Source organism: Orbicella faveolata, unplaced genomic scaffold (assembly GCF_042242905.1).
Source record: "Orbicella faveolata isolate gen_17 unplaced genomic scaffold, um_ofav_v1 contig_24, whole genome shotgun sequence".
NCBI classification, from domain to species: Eukaryota; Metazoa; Cnidaria; class Anthozoa; order Scleractinia; family Merulinidae; genus Orbicella; species Orbicella faveolata.
Genome location: NW_028301552.1, coordinates 10764077 through 10788648, shown reverse-complemented (window position 1 = coordinate 10788648; position 24572 = coordinate 10764077). Strand labels below are relative to the sequence as shown.

The 24572-nt window shown below is 40.1% G+C and overlaps 2 protein-coding genes across 2 annotated transcripts; both read left to right on the top strand.

Annotated features, from left to right (window-relative positions):
• The first annotated feature begins 63 nt into the window (after positions 1-63).
• LOC110043281 (transmembrane protein 62-like) lies at positions 64-16844 on the top strand. Its single transcript, XM_089291123.1, has 14 exons — positions 64-3064; positions 3612-3723; positions 4416-4553; positions 5501-5546; positions 6592-6748; positions 7611-7729; positions 8386-8508; positions 9236-9391; positions 10114-10276; positions 12173-12283; positions 12668-12752; positions 13939-14046; positions 15389-15507; positions 15743-16844. Exons 1-14 carry the CDS (start codon positions 2879-2881, stop codon positions 16049-16051), a joined length of 1932 nt encoding a protein of 643 aa, XP_089147249.1. The 5' UTR covers positions 64-2878; the 3' UTR covers positions 16052-16844.
• Positions 16845-22898: 6054 nt separating this feature from the next.
• On the top strand, positions 22899-24395 carry LOC149110377 (adrenocorticotropic hormone receptor-like). Its single transcript, XM_089292840.1, has one exon. It carries the CDS (start codon positions 22917-22919, stop codon positions 23904-23906), a length of 990 nt encoding a protein of 329 aa, XP_089148966.1. The 5' UTR covers positions 22899-22916; the 3' UTR covers positions 23907-24395.
• Positions 24396-24572: the final 177 nt, after the last annotated feature.

Below are 24572 nucleotides of genomic sequence, written 5' to 3'. Positions count from 1 at the left end.
AGAATGGGCGTCTGACAAAAACAACACCAACAGCATTTTATACAGGCCATAGGTATGTACGGCCCCAGAGGATATGTTTTTTTTTTTTTAACCGCGCGGCCATGGGCCGAGCGCGGTTCTAGGTTTACCCGTGGTTTATTATTTTTTTTTGTATTTTTTTTGTCGGTGACCAGACGCAGACCTCCGCTCGGCCAAACTTTGAGTCACGCAACGTGTGATGTTTTTCCGCCAGAAGCTGTTAAAACATAAACACACGAACAATTTTACGGATATTGTTTTCTTTTTTGTGGGTAAAATATATTTTCTTTTCGCTTTATCAAAGCGTTGGATTTAAAGGGAATAATAAATACGCTGAAAAAAGGTATTACGTCAGCCATGGAATGCGCTGACGTTGCAGCTTTCACTTTCGCTACGTGACAAATAAGATCGTGTTTACTTTGCAAGTTTATTTCGGCAGAAGCGACGGTGATTAATTTATTTGTAATTTTGCGAGTATTTCTTGCGGTTTTAGGCAAATGAAGTAAATCCTTTGACTGTTTCATCGCAGCGAGTTCATAGATCGGAAAGAAAATTAAATGTTTGGAAGCCAAGCAAAGAACGTGTCAGAACGTGCAAAGATTACGTCATTGATAGGGAAATAACCACCGTACTAAAGATAGCCGTAGATAACGCAATTCTTGAATTATGTGACTCGTATGACTTCTTTGCTAACCCTTAACTCAAGGGAAAAAAACAATTAAATTTAATCGTGACTTTAAAGAAAGAAAGCGGTTTGTAATAGTGTTCGTATCTTCATGCCCATACATATCCCGAAGAAACTTCCAGATTAAGACTATTACGTCATCGGAGATGTCACAACGGCTACGACTGATGGTGCGATAATAGAGTTTATGTTGATCAAGTGCTGTGATGTCTACAGTAATCAATGAATCATCAAAGATTGCTTTGGAATATGCACTGCGTTGCGACTGTAGTACTAAGAAAACAGTTAAATTTTAAAAGCGCGGTTATAAGATCTAACAGATCTTCTTGTTTTTTTTAACCGGAGATGGTCCAGAGATAGCTCATGAGCTTGCAAGGGGCAAGCTAGTTTTTGTAATTGCCTCTTCCGCGCCCTTTGCTAGGAAAAACTAACTGTGCTTATTGGAGCTGACTCGCCTCCAGTCTTTCTCTTGTTTCGCGAAGCCGGTGCGGAGGTGCGTCTGATCACGAGAGCCCGAGCGACAAATAGAATGTAGAAGGCGCGCGCATAAGCTTTTGAGGTTTTGCACGGAAGCCATGTTGCATGGTATGAATAATGAAAATGTTTTGTATCAGAAAGAACATTTTTTTGCCCACAGGAAAAATGATCTACTAACTGTTCCTGCCATGCAACATGGCTACCTCTATTTTTTTTTACCTCTATTTTTAGTGCTAAGCTTCTCGGGAAAATGACGTAGGAAGGATATTGCAAACACTGCGCTACAAACTGGGAGAAAGATGAACAATGATAAAGCGAAAGGTTCCATCTTCACTTGTATACAATGAATGAGTTGCCAGTAATCGGATACCCGTGTTTGCGGGAAGAACTCTGGGATCGTCAGGGGGCAAACATTGCTAGTCGCTACAAGGAAATGTATGGCGAAAAGTTGTTTCGAGGCCCAAGAAAACGATTTTTGAGAGAGATCAACGCTTTTTCGCCGTCGTTTTTATCGCAAATGGATTTGGGCAATGTTGATATGTGGAATATGTAAGTTTTTCTTCGAATAACCGTGAAATATGTGGCAAAATCTACCGATAAACTCCGTTGCTTGCGTGAGGTTTATTGTGAAATTTACATCGCGTAATGGTCTGAAAATATTACAAAATTATTTAGGTATAAATCGAAAGGAAATAACCCAGTAAAGCCTTTTAAGTTGTGTACAGGCTACTTTTGGCCATTTGAAAGCTCAGTCGTACAAATAGTACTGGAAATAAGCCCGGTGGCGATCATTGTACTGTCTGGGGTTGATTTAATGACAAATGAGTCCGCGCGACTCATGCTGTGTGGCTACTGTGTTGCTCAAAGCCTTTGTTTTGCTTTTACAAGCACGTATTTCAGTGATTTTCCTTTTCTATAACAGATCAAGGGTAGCTCCTTGAGTATATCTCTGAGTATTTGTAGTCGAAAGTGCCATTTGTGCGCGATTATGCTTTCCAAAGTTTGGTATTGACGGTTGAGTGGAATTGCCCGACACAAAGGGTAGTAGTTCCTTCTGCAATTTTCGATTTCTGTTTTAGAGCTTCTTTTCTGTCTTAATATTTAACTTCTCGGAGGGTCTTTTCTACCATTTGCTCCGGGTAGCCTCTCGTGATCAGGCGTGTATTGAAATTTTAAATATTCTCTTCAATGTATTTCACAATAAACCTCACGCAAGCAAAAGGGAGTTTATCGGTAAATTTTATCCCTTATTTCACGGTTATTCAAACAAAAACTTCCATTTTCGATGTATCAACATTGCCAAAATCCATTTGCGATAAAATAACGGCGAAAAAGCGTTGATCTCTCCCCAAAACCATGTTTTTGGGCGTCGAAACAACTTTTCGCCATACATTTCCTTCTAGCGACTTGCAATGTTTGCCCCCTGACGATCCCAGAGTTCTTTCCGCAAACACGGGTATCCGATTACTGGCAACTCTTTCATTCTCTCATCACATTCAGCAAGGAAAGAATTTTTCGATTTACGGTCACGCGCGAGCGCCAGAATTAGATTTATTGATTGACTCATTGATTGATTCATCGATTGATTGATTGATCTCTCCATGTCCTCCTGATCAAAGTCAATTTTGTCATTTCCGGTCGTAACCGGATTAACCGGAAATGACTTCAACATTAAAATGAGGCTTCAGTTTTATCAACATGGTGGTCGGGTTGAAAGGAGTTCTTTCGTTGATCGTGTTAATAGTCATTTTATTGTCATCATGGCTTGTTGCTGTATTGCTAGAATATTACACGGGGCACGGCAGGCCACTCAAGCCTCACAGAAATACAAATCTAGCTCCATTTCCAAGCGACAAGATGGAAAACATTCTCTGGTTCGTGCAGGTGAGAACGTAGCAGTTTGCATCATGTGACGGAAAGTGTTTCCGGACGACCGGTCTTTTCGTTTACAACGTTTTCGTACAGAACTTTCGGATGCTCACGTTGTTTTAGATAGAATGGCTTCTCTTATGCATTTCAAGTAATATAAGTCGAGGTCGATGACTCTTACAAAGTATGCAAACGTGAATTGAAAATTTTACACGTGGCTACTTGGTTTGGGTCCCGGTTCAGGTACTGCACTTAGCTACTATGTGCCATCGACGATCTTCCCTAGCTGTACACGTTTAACTCGTTTTTTGATATTGATAGTTTACGTTTTAAAGCAAGCTAGACTCAATAATATGATTTTGTGGTTTCTTTGTGGGTTGATATGCAGTTAGAAACCACCTTACCGGGAGCTAAAGCTTAAATAAGAATCCTGTCTGCTGCACTTTTAATGTTTACATTTTCTCTAAACAGCAGGTGGTATAACACTTTGTGTCAAAATTTTACACCCTGGGGAATTGTTTGACTAAATTGAAGGATCCTGTTACATATCTTTTCGCAACAGATATCTGATATTCACATCAGCAAATACCGTGATCGTCAAAGAGCTAGGGATCTCAAGCAGTTCTGTAATGAGAATATAGACGTAATCAGGCCTGTTGCCGTGCTAGCTACAGGTAAGCTTGCATTTAGAATTTGTGTGTTTTTCTAACAGGGAACAGTGATGGATTTTCCCTGGAGTTAAAAATCCAACTGACATTCTGTTTTCATTTAATTTTGTTTGACGCATTACTGAACTTTGATCCTTGTTTTTGTAAAGTAACATAATTTGCCAGTTTCTTGACTTACATAACATATGTAAGGTACTAGTATGTACATCTAGTGCACACATGTGCGTAACCTGGTGACTTATTTCCATGAAGTTCCATATCTTTGTTATGTCTGTAACTGAAATTAAAAATAGAGTTATTGTTAGTATTGTAAGTATCCAGATTTGTATTGTAAGTAGTTAATTTTTTCTTTTGCTGTAACAAATTAATTATTAAATAGATGAATGATGAAAAAAAGGAACAGCAAATAGTGGCAGTTGCTAGTAGTGAATCATGCAAATAGTCATGAGCTGTAGCACATAGTTATGGTTAGCCTGAATAAGTTGACCACAGCTAGCTTAAATGGCTCTAAATATAGGTGCTCCAGATAACCACAAAATGATATACAGTTAACCCAAGTACTGATAACGCTGACTTGACAGTGTTTAGCTCTCTGTCAATAATGTTAAGACAAGTTGAAGTGGTGTAGGCTTCATAGTGTGTTGATCAGTAATAATTAATAGTGAAACAGTGAAATGGAGTGTCGTTATTTTTACCAGGCGACTTGACAGATGCAAAGGATGTGTATCGACTTGGCTCTAAGCAGTACAAAGAAGAATGGGAGGAATATTACAATGTGCTAAAAGAAACAAAAGTTGAAGACAAGACTAAATGGTTAGACTTGAGAGGAAATCATGGTAAGGGAATTTAGAACTTATATGGTTGGAATAATACAAGCATCTTTGAATAAATTTAGAAATCAGTTTCATGGTAAAGTAACTGTTTCACTGGATGTCTGGAAAACCCGAGTAGCGAATAGTGAATATTCGCGAATAGCTAATAGCGAATAGTCCCAAATAGTGCGAATAGTCTTGAATAGTGCGAATAGTGGCGAAACAGTTGCGAAAAGTGGCAAATGGTGACAAATGGTTGTCAATATATAGTCACTGCTTTAGATCTAATATCCTGCGTTAATTAATTATCCAAATAAGCAACAGAATTTCAGTGAATTTATTATCTTTTCTTCTCCAGACTCAGGCTAGGGCTGTCCATCACCGACATTAAGAAAATAGAAAACACAAGGATAACCTAATAAAGACGTATTTATGCTTTGGCAGCGGGTAAAACAGAAGAAATTACATGTACGTTTAGAAACACCTTTTATCCTGATAAGCGTCTGTGCTTTTTAATGGAAAAATCCCATCCTACGTGGCTGCGAGGTTGACTGCGAGATACTGGGTACCCTATTTGCTATGATTTGCCACTATTTGCCACTATTCAAGACTGTTCGCCACTATTCGCACTATTCGAGACTATTTACACTATTTGTACTATTTGCTATTCGCTATTCGGGACTATTCACTGTTCACTATTCGCGACTATTAGCTATTTGCTATTCGGGTTTTCCAGACACCCTGTTTTACTTCATTGTCGGTGAGTACATGTATATTACGTTTTTGATATAAAGTAAATGATTTTTACTGCTCAAGTTTTTTAAATGTTACCGGTAAGTAATAGTTTCCTCCATGCAGTCTGCTACATAATTTAATGATTGGAAGTCAAGTTAATTTTTGAAATTAGTGATGTTGTCCAGTTTTGTTTAATGCCAGTAGTTACTTTTTTCTACCTCTTTATCTCTCGATAGATGCATTTAGTGTTCCCTCGCTTACAAGTGATGAGAACTTCTTCAAGTGAGTATGGGGTGTCTGGAAAACCCGAATAGCGAATAGCGAATAGTCGCAAATGGCAAACAGTGAATAGTCCAAATAGCGAATAGCGAATAGTACGAATAGTGTGAATAGTCTCAAATAGTGCAAATAGTGGTGAATAGTCTCGAATAGTGGTGAATAGTGGCAAATCGTAGCAAATAGGGTACCCAGTATCTGGCAGTCAACCTCACTGCAACGTGGGATGGGATTTTCCTGCTAAAAAGCACAGACGCTTATCAGGATAAAAGGTGTTTCTAAATGTAATTTCTTCTGTTTTAACCACTGCAAAAGCGTAAATATGTCTTTATTAGGTTATCCTTATCCTTAATGTCAGTGATGGACAACCCTAGCCTGAGTCCGGAGAAGAAAAGATAATAATTTCACTGAAATTCTGTTGCTTATTTGGATAATTAATTAATGCAGGATATTAGATCTAAAGCGGTGGCTATATTATTCGTTATTATTATTTGTCACTATTTGCCACTTTTTGTGACTGTTTGCCACTACTCGCACTATTCAAGATTATTCGCACTATTTGGAACTATTTGCTATTCGCTATTCGCGACTATTTGCTATTCGCTATTCAGGTTTTCCAGACACCCAGTGAGTATGGGCAAATGCACGTAGTATTAACACATGGATTAATTATCATCTTTGGAAACAAGGAAAGGGAAAGTTGAAATGATACTGAAAAATCAGCAAAGAAAAGTCAGATAGAAAATAAGTAGCTCCTTTGGACAGAGTCTTACTGTGCCAATTTGAAAACAGCTCTGTGAATGTTGGCTCCTGATTGGGCAGAAATATTCCTTTGTTTTATTCTGCCCAGGCGGTAGAGAGCAGGTTCACATCACATTCAGGAGCCAACATCAGCAGAGCTGTTTGGAACTGGCAGAGTAAGACTCCATCTGCAGCGGCTCCTCTCTTTCTCTCCAGCTTTCTTTTTGCTTTTTTCCCCTGAAACCTTTAAAATGGTTTTAACATGTATAACCTTTTGTTACTAACATCCACTTTACTTGAATTATTTCAGAGATTACTCATCCAGTGGTCTGGATGCAAGGAGAGGTTCCATGCCATACCAGTACATATACAGCACCAAGTTTGGTTCCTACGCTTTCAACGGTATTGATTTGAATCCTAATCCTGGACCGCGGAGACCGTTTAATTTCTTTGGACACGTGGATCAGGTAAGGAAGAGTACTTTTTATTGAAGAAATCAAAAAATTATTAACTTAGTTTAATTGTTAAAGGGCCTATCCCATGATAGCAATTTACATTGTACATTTTTAAACTTAATTGATTTAATGTTTGAGCTGTGCATAAATTACTTTAAACTTTGGTTTTATTGTTGGGTTTTAAGAATGGGGTCTAAAAACAAACATTGCACTAAAAATTTTAACCCGTAGCTAGTAAAGGTGGTATTCACTAGTGACAGAATCTTGAATCAGAGTTGGAGTTGAAGAATGCTTATGACCTAGTGAAAATTGAGGATCGGAGTTTTAAGTAGAGTCAGTCATAAGCTCGATGGGATCGAAGTTGGATGAATCAGTGAAAACTAGATTATCTGAGTCCTAAGCAAAAGTGGAAGAACCAACCTAGAATTGCAATGCCCAGAATCAAGTAATGTGATTGGTTTATTCTTCTCTTTCTTCCGATGCTGACAATATAGATCATAAGTGCCAGAGTCATTGGTGGAATCAGCATTCTACTTTGAACTCCATTGGTTTGATTTTCACAAGATCATACACTCTGCACCTCCAATTACAACTCTGACTTAAAGTCTCCTTTGCTCTAGTAAAAACCAGCCTTAAGATGAGAGACAACAAACTTAATTCAAATCTGACCCTGAATTATGCACAGCAGACTATTGAGCTGACTTGTCCTTATGTGATCTTCTCCATAAGAACAAAGTAAAGTATTGTTTGTGTCAACTCAACCAGGGACAAGACAGACCTATACAGCATTGCTATGCCTTTACTGTGGCTATACACTTGACAGCTTCACTGTTATTTATTGAGGTGACAAATTTTAATTTTTACCTTCCTCCAGGATCGTATCAATGAAATGGAGAGACTAGCTGATACCAGCAAATCATTTAACATGACAATTTGGTTTGGACACCACCCTTTTTCAGTCACAACAACACCTTATGTTAGAAAGATTTTAAGGTGAGTTACAACACAGCAAATGAGAGGTGCAGTGGCCTCGTGCGGTTAGTGTGCTCATCTCTGATGGAACAGTCTGGGTTCAAGCCCTGGCCAGGGACATTGTGTTGTGTTCTTGGGCATGACACTTTACTCTCACAGTGCCCCTCTCCACCCAGGTGTATAAATGGGTACCGGTGAACTTAATGCTGGGGGTAACCCTGCGATGGACTAGCATCCCATCCAGGGCAGAGTACAAATACTCCTAGTTGCTTCATGCCATAGAAATCAGGGCAAGTTCCATACTGATGGGCCAGTTGGCTTGTATGCAGACTTTACCTTATAAGACAGCACATCATTCACCTACACCCCGATGTACACCTAAACACGCTCTTTGGGCTCGTCACGCAGTCTTGAGGAAGATTGTTTGATGAGCCCAAAGAGTGTCTGTGTAGGGGGCTACCTACACCGATGTACTCTGAAAACCACATGTGGCATAGGCTCCCTGTTAAAAATATCTTCATTATTGTTATTATCTTGTCTGTCACTCATTGGTTTGAGTCAGTCACAACTAAACTTATTGAAAAAAAACCAACAAGTCTGGAGGCTATAGCTAAGCAGTTTTTGAGAGTTTGGATCCTGATCAACCCCAACTACATCATTATACATGTTTATTTTAGGACTGGAGCTGTTTACCTGTGTGGTCATCTTCACACACTGGCAGAAGTCGTCCCCAAAATGCATGCTGTTCATGTTGATGGCCACTTGGAACTGGAGCTAGGGGACTGGCTTGACACAAGGAAGTAAGAAAAGCTGGGGAGAGGGGTAGGGAAATTTGTAGGCCAATGAGTAAGCCATTAAGATTGTTAAATCTTGTCGCTGACCTGGTAGGAGGCTCTTGCAATGACTTTGTACTGATACCCATCCTCTTCTCCTCCTGTTCAACTAAACATCATGACTTTTGAGTTTTCTAGAGGCAGGAGGCAGATATCTGTTATTCTATGTATACATGTGATTCTATGGACACAAGTACAGTTGACTCCCAACAGCTCAAACCTTAAAGGGAAATCAAGAAAGGCACTCAGGAGTTCAAGTTATCGGGAGATGGGAACAAATAATCGGAAAGAGAGTCGTCCGCATTTGCTTTGGTTTTGTACTACTGCCCTAAGCAATTGGCTTAAAAAAACCCGCGCCACGTTATCAGCCAATTTGAAGTGAAACCAAAACCAAGTGCGACTCGCTCACACACATTTTCGCTTGAAGCTTTGATTTGTTCACTGGATTGCTCGGCTGTTCCAGGCTCTTGATCAGTGGGGGTGATCGTAAAAGCGTGCGGGCGATAAGCGGGAATAGTGCCCATTGACTGAGGGCCTGGAACAGGCAACTGGATTGTCTGTGTCCTTTGTGATTGGCCAGGGTGATTACTTTGGTTTTGGTGTCACAACACTCAGTTTAAAACTGCGCCAGTACATGTATGTATGCTGGTTTGCTTTACTAGTAACATAACATATTCTCCTTGGTGTGGTTTAGTTACAGGGTGGTAGCAATTGATCATGACATTTTCTCATTTGTGGATGTCCGTCTGAACACATGGCCTGTTGTGCTCATCACCAACCCTAAAGATGCGCATTATATCATGCCGCCATATGAACCTTTAGGAAGAATGAGAAAATCCTCTCACATAAGGTACGTCTCAACTATATGGGCTATATACACGTATATGTAGGTATGCGCGGCTTCAAAGGGCATGCTTTTTTTAGCTGTTATGGTCATAGATAGGGTATCGATTTTGGCCATTTTGGTCTCAAATACCTGGAGGGCATAGTTTTTGCACTCTACTCTTGAGTCGGGTACTTTTTCAACGCAATTTTGTATCCCGCGTGATGAAAACCTATCACATAACCAGGCTATTAGGTTTATATTCTTTGCACGTACGTTTATTGAAGAAGGTACTTTTTCATCGTTATCGATAAGACCATCAACAAAAGCCCGTCACAATGCCTTTAACATCGGTCTGAACTAAGCAACTAATTATAAGACAGGTCTGTGAAGAGGATTTAGATAAAGTTTTGAACGACTAGTTGATTTATACTAAAACAATGAGATTATTCTCTCTCGATTTCTATGCGTGGTAGTTGACTCGAGCTCATAATCTCATTGTTAAATATAAAACAGCAAAATAGCTTGGCAGCCCGAGTTTTGTCGTCAGGTGAAGCCATCAGGAAAGGCAGCATTGCAAGGCGAGAATGAGAGCATGGAAGCGAGAAATAGAGCTGGAATATAACGCCTTCATGTGAGACATGGAGATTCCGTGCGTGAAACATAAAACACGAGAGGCTTCTTTCATGGTAGTTACCAAAAAGAAAAAAGAAAACAATGTATATAACCATATCTTACTTTTGTTTCAGATTTCTGGCTTTCTCTCCAGTCCCTATCGAGTCTGTCGTTGTTGAAATCGATGGTAAACCTCTCAACTCACAGGCTACTCGCGCTCAAGGCGCACTGTTTGTATGTCGGTGGAATCCTGCCGAGTTTTCTTCAGGAATTCATTCAATCACTGTAAAGGTTCAGGTAAGGAATTAGTCATTAGTCGCAAGAGGTACACTGCTTGGGTGCGAGTCTTGCGAGACCGTCATACCGCGTAACGACGAACTAGCTCTAAAACCGGGACTGTTACCGGAAATCCTTGAATTAACGTCCGGAGCGCTTATTTCAAATTTTGGAGAAGATGGAGGGTGCTTATTCGAGGGGGGCGCTTAATCGAGGTGGGGGCGCTTAGTTAATTTTTCCCAAATCGTGGCCTGACATGATAATTTTATTTTCAATACATCATCTGCGCGTAAACAACAACATAAGTTGTTTATCGACATAAAAAGCTGATCCTTAAGTTTAAATCGCGGCACCGTTAGTACTTAACGTGTTCAACGTGTTCACTTAACGTGTTCATAAACTGAAACAATGTGCAAATCTAATACTACACGACGAAAACTATACATCCTTTGTTGGCTAAGTACTCGTCCACAAAATGTGCGAAGGTGAGGGGGGCGCTTATTTCAAATTTTGGCCGATAGGAGGGGCGTTTACTCGAGGGGGCACTCATTCGAGGGGGCTCTTATTCGAGGGGGAGGGCGCTAATTCGAGGATTTACGGTATATTGCCGCTTTTCATGTGACGTCATCATTTTCCAAAATAAGAAATTACCAATCCCTCTGAAGTTTAAGTTTCATCAGACGTAAGGCCCGCTAATTGCTTGACGTTTTGCAGCGTTTAAACTCGACAGGGTTTCTCATTTTGAAATAGGGCACGTTTGAATTTCCAAGTTTATGTGTTGTGTGACATTAAAATGGCGGCCCGATAAGACTCTCGAGTAGGTCAAAAGATGAGTTATTGCTCAAGTTTTTGCTAACTAAACAGTTGTTGCTCTATAAGAAGTGTTAATTTCAATGTGTCGGAGCTCTAGAGTAATAACTTTTCGTTTCAATGGTAAAACTCAATGACAGATGTTTCTATTACGTTACGGCCGCCATGTTTGTGTCCCTCCGAGGGGCACAAACATGGCGATTCCATACAAAGCTCTATAAATTTGAGTGAAACACTTCTCCGAATAACGGGAGAATGAAAAACCGTACAGACCTAAATCTTGGCGAGGTTGCTTATATATCAATCATCTTTCATATCCCAGCTTCTTGACTTAATTTATTGAATGGTTATGACTTTTATTTTTGATCGCGTGACACTGCAAACCAGCCATACGCCCCGTCCACACTACCCGGAGAAATTTGAAAACAGCGTTTTCACTCTGAAAACGCATCAAATGTTTTCGGTCCACACTACGCCGGAGGAATTTAAAAACACAACAACCACCGGTCATTTTAGATTTGTGTTTGAGGAAAACTCGGGCAGGGAAGTCACGTGATCATCCTGACAACATGGTTTTCGAAAAGCTCCGTTCAAAATGTTTTCCGTCCACAATAAGACGCAAAACCGGCGTTTTCAAATTCCTCCGGTTTGAAGAACGTTTTCGAAAAGCTCCGTTTTCGTTACGGATTACTGTGGACGGTAGGCCTATCCGGAGAAATAAAGCTGCGTTTTCAAACTTCCCGGCGTAGTGTGTGACTATGTATATCTGATGTGATTTTCATAATTTTATGATAAATAAAGAAAAATAAAGCTATGAAATAACTACCTCTTACTAACCTCGTCTTCTCGGTCCGTAACTTACAGTACGGACCGAGCTTTTTCCTTGCGATTTATGGCCCAGGCGCGAAGCAGTGCCATAAGTCGAAGAGGGAAAAAAATCGCTCCATAACTTACAGTGTGGACCGAGACGGATCTAGTAAGATATTTATTATATCTCTATGCATGTGTTTGACAGATTTGGGAACAGCTTCATATATTTTAGCATTGCTACCTATGATCTGTCTAGTGAAGAAATGATTTATTTTGGCAAAATGCTTTATTGCACAGGATTCTGCTGGTCGAGCTTCACAGCGGACTCAGCTGTTCTCCTTGGACGGATCTCGGCCGACACTGGATCTAATTCCAGCCTTTCTTTTGTTAACTGACTTCTTCACTCTGGTGAGTACTATGGCCTTATTGACTGACTGAGAGGGCTGGATGGAATATAGATAGGACGAGGTATCGGCTACGGAAGCGGATGATTCGTCAAACTGTAGAGCTATGAACATGTCGGTGTGCAGACGCAAAGAACGAGCAGGAAATTGCCACAAGTTCCAGTGAAGCGATTAATAATGGTAACACCAAAGCAGTCGAGAGACTAGTGGATCTTTGTAGCTAGAAGTGAAAAGACATTTTACTCCCCACGCCCTCCAGATGAGATACTAGTCTCCTTTACACATCTGCATAGAGAAAACAACAAAAGAACAGTTGCTCATGCAAACCCACCCTCAACCATTCGGTCTGTTCGAGGCAAACACTCATTTTCTACATTCTTCCTTGCAGGGCCGTGTTCTCTTTAGTGTATTTTTCGGGATAATCGTGCTTGGATTAGGATTGCTAAGGCACTGTGATCCATCTGCATGCAAAGGTATGAGTGCCAGAGATTACAGCTATATCTATAACAAAATTCTCGATTTTGATTGGTTCTCTACCCCCCTATTTGTCACGTAATTTTCGTGCGATTGCGCGAATGTCCAATCACAGGCATCTTATGACAACTTTTTTGTAGTTTGATACCTGTAATGGAACACCTACGCTGATCGCACGTCAGTTATGGGCGTTTTACTGGTTTTAAAATTACTCGCCGGGTTACTCCCTGAATTGAACTCCACTCTGTCCAGTTACTAATGCTTATTGTTTCAGTGTGAATGTCAAATTTCTCCTCAGTGACGGATTTCCTCGCATTTCCTATGTCCTGTTGGAAGAGTTTAGCTTATATTAACTTGTTGTGATATTGTTTTGAATGGTTATGCCTTGGGTTTGGCGCCCAAAACCGGGTCCGGTCTTTTAAAGTTGTATACCAGGCTTTTCTCGTACCCACCAGCTTTTCGAGTTGTTGTTTTGCTCAAAGAATGACAAAACATACTGCCTCATGCTCTCTCGAAAAAAGATTTTTGTTTGTGAGTGGTACAGTAGTTTTGAGCTATTGGCGATTGCATTAAGAAAATTTCTGTTCTTGATGATTCATTTGTCTCCGTCTTTGCCTACTCACAGGGTAGGCTACCTGTTTTATGGTAGCCATTTTGAATTTTAATATGCGGTCATCTGGTGCCAGGTCTGGGACCGAGAAATCTTCGGAAACCATATTCTCGGTAGACTATCGGATGGCCCGAGAGTTTTCGAATAATCTCGGCCCTCCCCGTAATTGTTTCAGATGACCTCGTATTTCAAATTCAAAACGGCTGCCACGAAACAACGGATGCGTTGTCCTGTAATTTGATATGACGTTCCCCTACTGTATGCCTGCTTATAATATTATGGAGATATATTACAATTTGCGTCGACTGCAATTGGGATCATGGTGATCCTCTGATCGGGTGAGGGTAGTCCTTGAAAAGGATTGTTGCTGCTGGGTGCTGGGTGGAAGTCATCTTCATCTGTAGATAAAGTTCTCTCTGGTGATCAAAACTTTAAATAACAACAATAACAACAACAGTTCCTTGCTGAACAATCGACACCCGAACAATCACACTAGATCAACTGCTGATACCCTTGAGTTCAAAGCTCTTGCAGTTCATTTTGTTAGGAAGTAAGTGGTGTTTTTGTCTCGTCAGGATTTCTGTGCGGTGTTTTAGGGAGATGGTGGAAGCGCCTGGTACTACTGGCTCACGCTGATGATCTCTTCTACCCTTTGTTTTCATTTGGTGTTTATACTGGTATAGGTAGGTGATATGTCTGTCTCCCAATAGACCATTTTCGTATTTTCGGTACTGGACTGGAACTACTATGGGCGACGAAAGTAGTCGAGACACTTTTAGGAAATGACGCTTTTCGATATTTAAGCACTTGTTCTATTTTATTCGCATCTAGCGTTAATTCTTTGATACCCCTGGCCCCCCAATTCAATGCGCTGTGGTCTGTGCAGTCCAAGAAATAGAAAAATCAACATTGTTTGTGGGGGGAAGGGAGAGGAGAAGTGTGTCCAAGACGCTCGAAAATCGAATTTTACTGCCAAGTGTCTCAACACTTTAGTCGCCCATTGAAGCTTGCAGTGGGGGCTCATGCGGGGAAGATTAATGTCATTTGCCTTTGAAAAGACTCCCCGCATTAGCCTCGGTTGCAAGCTAGTTCCAGTCCAATACCGGGAATACGAATATGGTTCAATGTATTTGCTCAGTGCGGAGCTCGTGTTTTCTATGCCCATCAGTGTGCTTAGCACGAAGCGTTCATTAACCCGGCTCAATTGTTCATGTTGCGCGCTTAAATTGGTGAAGCAGAGTTGCAAAGAACCAAAAAGAGAGAAAAAAGCCAATGCTCTCACCGATCAACAGACTGTCATTTATGCGCAGTCGCTCTTCACTCGTCTTTTCTTGCAATGTTCATGGAGACACAGAGGTTATTGGTCGTTTACCTTTTAGCAACATTTCAGGAATTCTTAGAAGAAACTGAAATTCCTCGCGGTTACTGTCCCAACATGAATGGAATGTCCAAACGGCAGTTGACCGTTCTTTCTTCTTCCTTCTTCAGATTCCAAACTTTATGTCAATTTTCATCCATATGCGTGGTTTCTCAGCTCGGTTCAAGGCGCCCTCGTTTATTCGGAAAAAGGAAAACGCCGGTCTTTCCTCAGTACAAAATTGTACCTCATTTAAATAATACCCTTAGACAAACCCGTTTCAGCAACCATTTAAGATCAATCATCTTAGATGTTAATTTATAATTGATTTTTAGTATAAATCTACTAGCGTTCTATCACGAATGCCGTTCTCAGATTAGCTACGCTACTCACTGTCTATTCTGTGATAAATAGTGAGTAGCGTAGCAGTGTGCCCTTGTTAACAAAATGGCGGCCGCTTCTTCGCGTTTTCGATGTGTCTGTGAAGAGGATTTAGGTAAAGTTTTGAACTGTCGACTAGTAGATTTTTGCTAAAACAATTAGATTATTCGCTCTCGATTTCGATTTGGATAGAAATCTCGAGCTCATAATCTGATTGTTTATTATTAAGGCGTTTCGGCATTTCTTTATATTGCGACATTGGCCAATCTGAATACGTTTTTCCCCAGGTCCCTGGGTTGTGGGTGAAATGATGCGCGGCCATCTTGGTGCTCTGTTTGTGCATGGAATGTATTTAAAGCAACACTGGATTCCAGGCTCCCTGACGTATTACTACGGGATCATGCAGGTAAGAGAGAAGCCTGGTTAGATTTTTTTTTCGGTTTTGTTTTGTTTTGTTTTGTTTTGTTTTGTTTTTTCTTGCCTTGTTAGAAAAGGATCGTATGGAATCCGATGACAAACCAATTCCTTGTATATGTATTAAGTAATTGTGTGACTAGTGTGACTAGCGTGACTAGCGTGACCAGCGTAAAGTGACGTGGGGCGAATTTTACTGGTGTTATTTTATGCTGTTGAATCTGCAGCTAGTTCTGTTCAACTTGCCCTTGACGCTGTACCTCGCTTATTTTGTGGAACTGAACAATCGTCCACCTGTCAGTAAAGCTGCTCCCGAGACTCCTCCCCAGCCCCTCCTCGGTCGTTTGCTGAGCTTCCCGAGGAAAAGCCTGGGACATTTTGTGTTTGTGATGATGATACTATGGCAAGCTTCATCTTGCTATAATATACGTTACACGTATGGCTTAATGGCGTTTCTGTTGAGTCCCGCCAAGACGTGGTCACTTGTATTGTCATTGTATTTGTTCTGGAGAGTTCATAGGCCCAAAGTAGGATAACTTATTTATTGACCTGGCGGGCAGGCCAGTGGATAGTTTTAAGGTTTTGTTAAGTGTAAATCTGAGTCTTGGATTCAAACTGAAATTGAAATCTTTGAAACTGAATAGCTGAAATATAAAATTTTTTTGGATTGTTTATTCAAGAATTGAAAGATTAGAGTTTTGAGATAAATGCAGTATTTTATCCTGAATTATTTGAGGCCGTCCAAGAAGTTTGGGGAAAAGCAAATCCTGGATTGCCCGACGCGTGCTCAAGATGGTGCAGTAGTCTTACCCTTTCCCGAATGCACTTGTCCTCCCGCACTAGAATTAACATCGCAAAATGGCTTGAGTTAATGGAATACTGTAAGGAACTAACCTCGTGAAGTTAGTTAACGGATTCCACTGAGTTGTAGAACATTAAACCCTTAGTTCCTTTCTATGACTAGGTTCTAGATTCTCGTTATCTCATCATCCTCAATTTATATGTACAATATAGAGAGAAATTAAATTTTGATCATTCTTGTATTAAAAGGGATAGTCAGTTTATTAAGAGTATTTATAAAAGATATCTGCGTAAATTATTACAATTATATTATTATACATTTATCAAAGGCATAACTCTGCAATTATGAAAACTGCTACATGAATCTACCACGGACTGGGCCGGGTTGTTCAAAGCCCGATTAAGCTAACCCAGGATAGGCGAGAATTCTGATTTCAGTTTTGGAACTTTTCAGTGAGGTTGTCTGTTTATATTGTTTGCCCATCAGTTTTGAGTTTGAGTAATCTAAAACTGCACAAAACACAAGCAGTGCAAAGACATTTTTATACGAGAAAAATTAATACCTCGGCTAACTTAGCGTTATGCGGCTTTCGAACAACCCGGTCCTGGGGTTTTTAACCTATTTAAAATAGTTTTATAGTAAATTTAGTTTAAGTACTTTTTTTAATTTCCAAATTACGTTTCTAGGGTAGCATTATTGTGTGCGGGACTACCTTTGGAATTTTCTCATAATTTAGGTCGACCATTGCATATTAAAACAATTTAAATTATTATACTTTTAGCCATAGTTATTAACAGGCTATGTTCATAACAATTCATATTAAGTTTGTGGTTCTTTGTCGATCTAATGACTTTATTTGTGTCTTCATATACAAATTGCAAACTGTTAGGAGGAGATTTCAGGTAAATTTGGACACCTTCAGTTGCTACTTTGGCCTATCTATAGATGATGTAAGTTTGCGTGGATACGCGCGCGGGTGTATCCGTGTACGCCTACATTTACACATGTTGATGCATCCAGTCTTAACGTATTTAATTTATTGTTAATGGGTCTGTCTGTGGGCCTCATTTATATTCATAAACAAATGGCAAAGTTGAACTGAAGAGTTTCATAGGCAAATTTACACGACTTTACTTAGTCACGGTTCTGACTTCTGTAAATGATATATGTTCGCCTGGATACAAGGGCGCGTGGGTGTGTGTGTGCGCGTGTGCGTGCGTGCATTTTTGCAGATACATCGGGCCAGGAATTATTTCTCAACTTATTTTGTGTACTGGAATTGGTATGTTACTTTTTCAACTTATTTTACTCACTGGAAGGGGTATGTTACTTCAAATAAATGACACAAAACAGTCTGAAGGAGTGATTTATTTTCTGGAGTTTTGTTTGGGAACTTAGACTTTGATACTGCTGACAGCACTAGTTCCATATTGTTTCAGAGACAAACGTGGCAGAAATAGAGTACAGAATTTTGTTAAGTTGCAACATGCTTGGCCTTGGCATGGAAAGGTTTGAAAATATTTAAACTGTATTGAATAGATCTGAGAACGTTACATAACCCATTCAAGAGTGTATTTCAGCGGATGGACATTGTAGTATCTGTAGTTCCCTATAAAACCATGGCGTGAAACACTGCAACATTTAAGAGATAGAAAACATGTAGCGTGTTTCTATCGAGTTATAGAAACATCAGTGGAAGTTTGGGAGAACGGGAAATGCTGTGGGAACACGAGCCGCAGGCGAGTGTTTCCACAGCTTTTTCGAGTTCTCCCAAACTTTCACGAGTGTTTCTATTAAACAATTAGATTATGAGCTCGACATTTCTATCGCGCGATAGAAATCGAGAGTGAATAATGTAATTGTTTTAGTATAAATCTACTAGTCGTTCAAAACTTAATCTAAATCCTCTTCACAGACCCTTCGAAAACGCCAAGAAGCGGCCGTAATTTGTTAACAAGGTCACAGTGCTACGCTACTCACTATCTATCACAGAATAGATAGTGAGTAGCGTAGCCAATCAGCGAACGATATTCATAATAGAACGCTAGCAAATTTATACTAAAACCCGATAGAAACCCTGAGAACATGTTTTCTATTTCTTTTAGAAAACAAATGTACGAAAAAAATGAAAACAACTTGTTAACTTTGATTATCAAAATGTAAATTCTCTTTGCTCGCGCCATCATTTCGTCAACAGCTCATGGTAGTTCTGTGTTATAGAAACACGATTTTTAACCAATAAGCGCGCGTATTTTCTTAGGACTGTTTTCTAAAGCAAACTGGTACGCAGATTACGAAGCCGCAAACTGCCTAGAGCGTGACTCTTGTTAAGCGCTCCTGTTGAGCAGGCTCGTCCCAGGTCTCTCCCGCAGCTTTAGCCTCTCGTCATGTTTTAGTTGCCTGCACGCTTACAGTATAAAATAAAATAATTTGGAACTCTTGATGAACAACAGCACATTACACTTAAGACATCAGGTTTACGCTATATAATTTTCTTTCTGCCGCCGTCGCTGATGGTCGGTTGCGTTCGTTACAATAACGCGAGGGAAAAATAACCAGTTGGCCACAGTTGCCAGGTTCAAATGGAATATACTTTGTTTCTTGCCTGGTTTTACTCCGCCTTCTGATTGCAAATGGCCAGGTGCGAGTGCTTTGAATTCGGCTGACCGCGACAGATATTTTTGCCGCTCTAATGGAGTTAAAGTAAGTAGTTGTCTTTGTTTCCTTCCAGATAATTATTAGCATTTTAAGTTGAAAATATTTAACAAGCGAAAGAAAACCGCATTTTGAACTCACGAACTACTCGACATCGACTGAACCGGCTTTTCTTGACTGAAAATTATTAAAATACTATTATATATATATGTTATTTGCCTGCCGGGAGCTCCACATGGGAAAAACTGTACCAGAGGTCTTGGGTACGCAATACTGACCAACTAAGGCCGGCAAATAACGTGTTAATTTTTTTCTCTACGATATTGCTTTGAAAGCAGCCTTTGAATTGACTTTTAATTAAATTCGTTCAGTTCAAATCTGCCGTACGTGTGTGTTTGGCATTTTGGGCGCAAAAAGTGATTAAAAAGGCTTTAATAGCTTTTTTTTTTTTCGCTTACAACATTTTCCGTTGTTTTATGGTGTAAAGTTGCCAAAATTGGAAATTTCGGAGCGGTCCGTACTCGGGATCCGCATGGGAAAATCCGGACAGCTGAAGCGCTCGCGATTACATGCGATTAGCCAATCAGATTCAAGGATTTAGGATTGCGGACCGCTGAGAAGCTGGAGAAAAAAAAAAAGATAAAAGCTAATATATCACAACAGCCTTTATCTTATCAGTCCGCGACATTGATTTTCGGAAACCCTATCGTTAAACGTAAAATAATCTAGATTTTGCCATTGCACAACTGTGCGCAGTTGACTTTCGTTCTTACTTTAATACACTTTTTATTTATAAGAATATTGTTTTTTTCTGGCCGAGTCTGAATGTTATTATTTTTCCGTCGATTTTAGGCTGAAAATATTGTTGTGAATATTCTTGGATTATAGCGTATGACATTTCTATCTTCGAATGTATTTGGTGTCTGGATGATGTTAAAGTAACTTTGGAGCCAGCCTGCAGGAACAAGAGCATCATCGAACATACGGCTAGTGCGGTTTTTGTTGCTTTTTGGCTAGTTTTGCCGTTTAAAGAAAGGAAGAATTTTATACGGTTTACTTAAAAACATATCATTGTAGCCACGGTATTTCAGCTAATTTTCAATACAAAATTATATTCTTTTCAAAGTCTCAGCTTCGGGTTTATTCTTAAAATATTCTTAAAATTTCACAAATTTGGGCCTCGTCATTCTTACAAAACATATTCTTGTAAGAAAGAAAGAGTGTACTGAACTGCAAATCAAGAAAAACTCGACACGAAGTCGAAGTTCGATTAACTTTTGAAAAAAAGCCATTGAAACCATTTTTCGCTGATTATTCTTATCAAATCAGTTGAACTTAATTATCCGTGAAGTCGGCTAAATTTAACCATGATCTGTTCTTGCGTGTGAAATTAAGGGAGGCCTTGCCATTCTTCAGAACAATGCCGCCTTCTGTCCCATTCGAATGTGATTCTGCAACTTCCTCCATTAGCGCGACTAATACCGAATTGACTACCACTGATAAAAGGCAGATTTAAAAACTTCCAGCGAAGTCAATGGCCTTGTTTTGCAACAAAATAAAAACAATAATTAATCACTTTATTTAAGTGTCGAAGTGCTTACCACTGCTGCACTAATTGGGGACACTCAAATAAGCCCCGGGGGGACCTCCCTGTAATGTCCTTTGCGGGGAGGCGCCGCCCCAAAGGGATACCTTTTTCAGGCTTCAGGTATATAATAGGGTAGGGATTTCACAAGCTTTAAAAGGTATACGAAAGGGTAGGGAAATCTGCGATTTAAGTCAAACGTGAACATGATCTGAATATGTACTTGTTTTTCTGGCTAACACTTCCTCTGGCTATGCTTGATGTTCTCCGGTAAAATTGTTTATTAACCTCATTCCAAGGGTTTGGAAAAGGGATGCAATGTTCTTAAGAAGGTATGTGAAAAGGTTGCCTTTTTTCAAAAAAAGGTATACGACAGGGGTACTTTTTCTGTCAAAATGGTATACCAAAGTTTAAGGGATTGGACCTTAACTTGTGGCGGAGCCACCCCGTATATCTTCGTAGAGTGCACCCCCCCCCCGGAAATTAAGCGAACAAATATTCTAAATTGAACAGAAACAGAACAATTTTCCTTTCCAGATTTCCTTGGCAACTTTATTATACCTTAGCCGCAGGTGTCACCGTTTTTATTTTATTCCGAGTATTTATCTTATTTCAATGTCAAACGGGCTGTTAGTGTGAATCAATGAGCGTTGGAAACCGAATGTTTAGTGGACTCGATCTTCCATCGATCGTCTGTTTTAGGGCAACGGTGGAGATCGAGAGTCGAGTGAATGTAGAAGACTATATAAGCGCTGTATCTACTACTACATCGTCAACAATTCTGGAAGCACCAGTTATTGCAAGTTTCACAAGACAGGTAACCGTTCATTTGTTCCAATTACGTAACAGCCATTTCGCATTTAACGAGGAGCAACTGAACAAGTCAGAACTAAGCATGCTACTCAGGGTGTTATTCCCACAGACGGCAAGTATTTCATTTACCATTTATCGGAAGTTATGCCAAAAGTTTCGTTTAAGAAAAGCTGCAATTGTAAAGCTATCATCAAGCCCCGGCCAAACGATCGCAACATTTCAACCCAACACATCGCAACATTGTTAGGCACAACATTTTGGGTGTTGTTGGCTAGAATTTGTTTTTTTTTTTCCTCCCTTATCGTTTGAGGTTTTTGCAGTGATGATTATAATATTAGCAGTTCTACGACAAGCTAGCGTGGCTTTTTCGCACCCGAAACGATATTTTTATCTCTCCGAAAACAACAGGCGCTAATGTAGCCAAAATTTCCTGTTGTTCACAAAAGTTTCAAGTGAAATTTTCCCATAAGAAGACCATTTTTCCTGTTATTTCATATCTATCTGCCCCGAGAACGGATATTCTTCCAAAATGAACCCTTCAGTGATGTCACAGAGGGTGTGCCCTAGCTAGATTACCATCGTATAGATTGAGTGTAAGCCATAGGAAGGGAAACCGCACGCTCTTAGTTGCTCATTTTCAATTAGTTTAAAAACACAAACTGATGAGATTGAAAATTAATTCCACGCGAATGCCGTTTCCAAACATTTCGTAGTCTTCATTATTTTTTTGTCCGTGAACGCCTTAAAGCTATCAGTTATTCAATCCATTGTCAGTGAACAGCAAAACAAAATAGATTTGGCGATTATTAAAGTTCAGCTCAAAGCTGCTATCATGTGGTATCAGGTTTTTTTTCCGATGATTTCTACGTTTCCTCTTAATTAGTTCCCATTTCTATTGAGAAAATATATAAAAGAACTAGAATTTCGTCCTCTGCAATTTAATTTTCAAGTCTCTTCTCCGAGATGAATGATGCCTGATGAAATATTGTCCCCACATAAAAGCTAATAGCCGAGTCATCGAAAAATTTTAAAGGCAAACTGAATCAAGTCTTAAGAAAAGTAATACAGTTTGTTTTTTGCAGATACGTGAAAAGGGCTTCTCAAACTCATTAATAATTCATCAAGTTAAAACAAAGAAAATCACAATCGTGAAGGGGGTTTGGGTACCCGGTCTTAATTAGCATAGATTTTGACGATTTTACTTCTCCGTTTACTCCTTAGTTTTGGTTTCGATTGAGAAGATATATCAAACACTCAATGCAGTCGTATTGTCAACTCTATTCTCGGTGTTTGGATATCCCGATGAAACTCTGTCTCTCGTGTTTGATATATTACATCATTTTTAGTGGGAGATTTTTTGAAACGGTTACCCCTTCTGTCAACAATGTTATATAAAAGGCTGAAATGTTTGGACTTCGAGGTGGAGCACCCTCGTACGAAAACTTTGACGGCTACCATCCCCTCCCTCCAGACACTAATTTGTTAAATATATTCCATGAAATTGCTTGTCAACCCGGATTGGTTTTCTTTTCTTTTTTTCAGAAAAATGATCTCAGGAAACCAGTCGACCAACTTCAGTAACTTTCCTTATCAAACATGTTTGATGCCCAACCTTCCAGCAGATCTACAGCACCAGATACGAGACATAAGTAACCACATGGTCGTACCATTGAACACGCTCCTGGCGGTAATGTCTTTCATCTCTAACGCGCTCGTCTTCATCACTGTAACACGGACTAAACCACTTCAACATCCTTCACTTCTGATGCTATGCAGCTTGTCAATCAGTGATTTGATCTGGGCGTTGTTTACTTTAGTAAGAAACAGTTTTACTCTCCTCCATCCATACATGTGCCTGAAGGGAAGTATCGAGAAAACATGCTTTGCTATTTTGTGTTACCTGGCAACGCTCATTAACCTGGCCATGATAAGCAGAGACCGTTACCTAGCAATGAGCAGACCAATGTGGTACCGTAATCACGTGAGGCGTGTCGTCAAGGCAACGCTCTTAACTTGGCTTTCAAGCTTGTTTACCACTCTGATAGTGTACATACTCAAAAAAACAGCTACTAGTACATATAGTGTCGAAATAATTTTTAGTATCATATTCCTTTTTTATGTGGTCTCCATTGTGATGATTTTGCTCAATTACATCAGACTTTTTATGGCAAATAGACGACACTCTAGAAACTTGCGGATACGAGCGGGAAACAAGCGCGCTGCCGCGGAAAAAGAGAAAAAACTGACTCAAATTGTTACAGTGATCCTGATATGTTTCCTTCTCTCTTTTCTACCTGCATTGATCAGTCCTGTAATCATAGTTGCTTTGGGACTGCCGTTAAATCCCTTTCGGCCATTGAACTATTTACTGCTGACGTTTAATGGTCTTCTTAACCCATTGTTAAACTATGGCAGAAATAGAGAGATTCTTAAAGCAATGCTTAAGATGCTGAGAGGTCGGTATCGAGATCGACGTATCAGTAACCAGCTGCCGGCAGTTACAGACAACCGTAACACGCCGGCCATCGGAGAGTAACAGAGGATACTCCAGAGAAATTAACGACATCATCAGCAAGTATCATGTAAATAAGAAGACTAAATTTTTGCTTTCTCTCAGGAATATTTATATGAACTTCTTCTTGTTGTAAGCAGCCTGCAGTTAGGTAGATAGTCGTGTTTTGTTTCTTTGCGATTGTTAAATAATTTTTTTTTTGGATAAGATGATCTGGTTATTTTTGGATGAGATGGAACGTTCTATAATTATGTCCTACCTACCATTTGAACTTCGCACTACCCCCCCCCCCCCCCTGACTCCGCAGTGGCTCCATAGGATAGGGTCAGGAAAGGGTAGATAAAATGAGTGTAGGAAGGCGCACGGGGGACGACGGGAAGAGTGAAATGGCGGGAGCTTTCCCCTTCCCGGAGTTTCCCGCGTGCTTCCGTTATTCCCTCTTCCCAGCTTTCAAACTGCCAGCCTACACGGCCAAGGCGACAGTAAAGGCTCCCAGCGAGGACGAAAAAAAAATTCGGTGAGCGAAGCGAGCGGACAAACGCGAAACTGAAGAATTGCTCGGAGAGCGAAGCGATGAGGGCGGGACTCGGGGCTCGCCTATTCGTAGGCCGTAGGCTAATAGCAGCAGCGCCTGTTCGAGTAATTCACTAATTAGTGGCGATGGCTTTATTTATGTGCCAAGGATAATAT

Bases quoted from the DNA above. Each gene is read 5' to 3' on its own strand.
- LOC110043281 (XM_089291123.1), top strand. From the start codon at position 2,879: ATGGTGGTCGGGTTGAAAGGAGTTCTTTCGTTGATCGTGTTAATAGTC. The intron at 8,509-9,235 runs GTAAGAAAAGCT...GGTGTGGTTTAG, and splicing joins GACTGGCTTGACACAAGGAA to TTACAGGGTGGTAGCAATTG. The intron at 14,047-15,388 runs GTAGGTGATATG...GTTTTTCCCCAG, and splicing joins TGGTGTTTATACTGGTATAG to GTCCCTGGGTTGTGGGTGAA.
- LOC149110377 (XM_089292840.1), top strand. From the start codon at position 22,917: ATGATCTCAGGAAACCAGTCGACCAACTTCAGTAACTTTCCTTATCAA.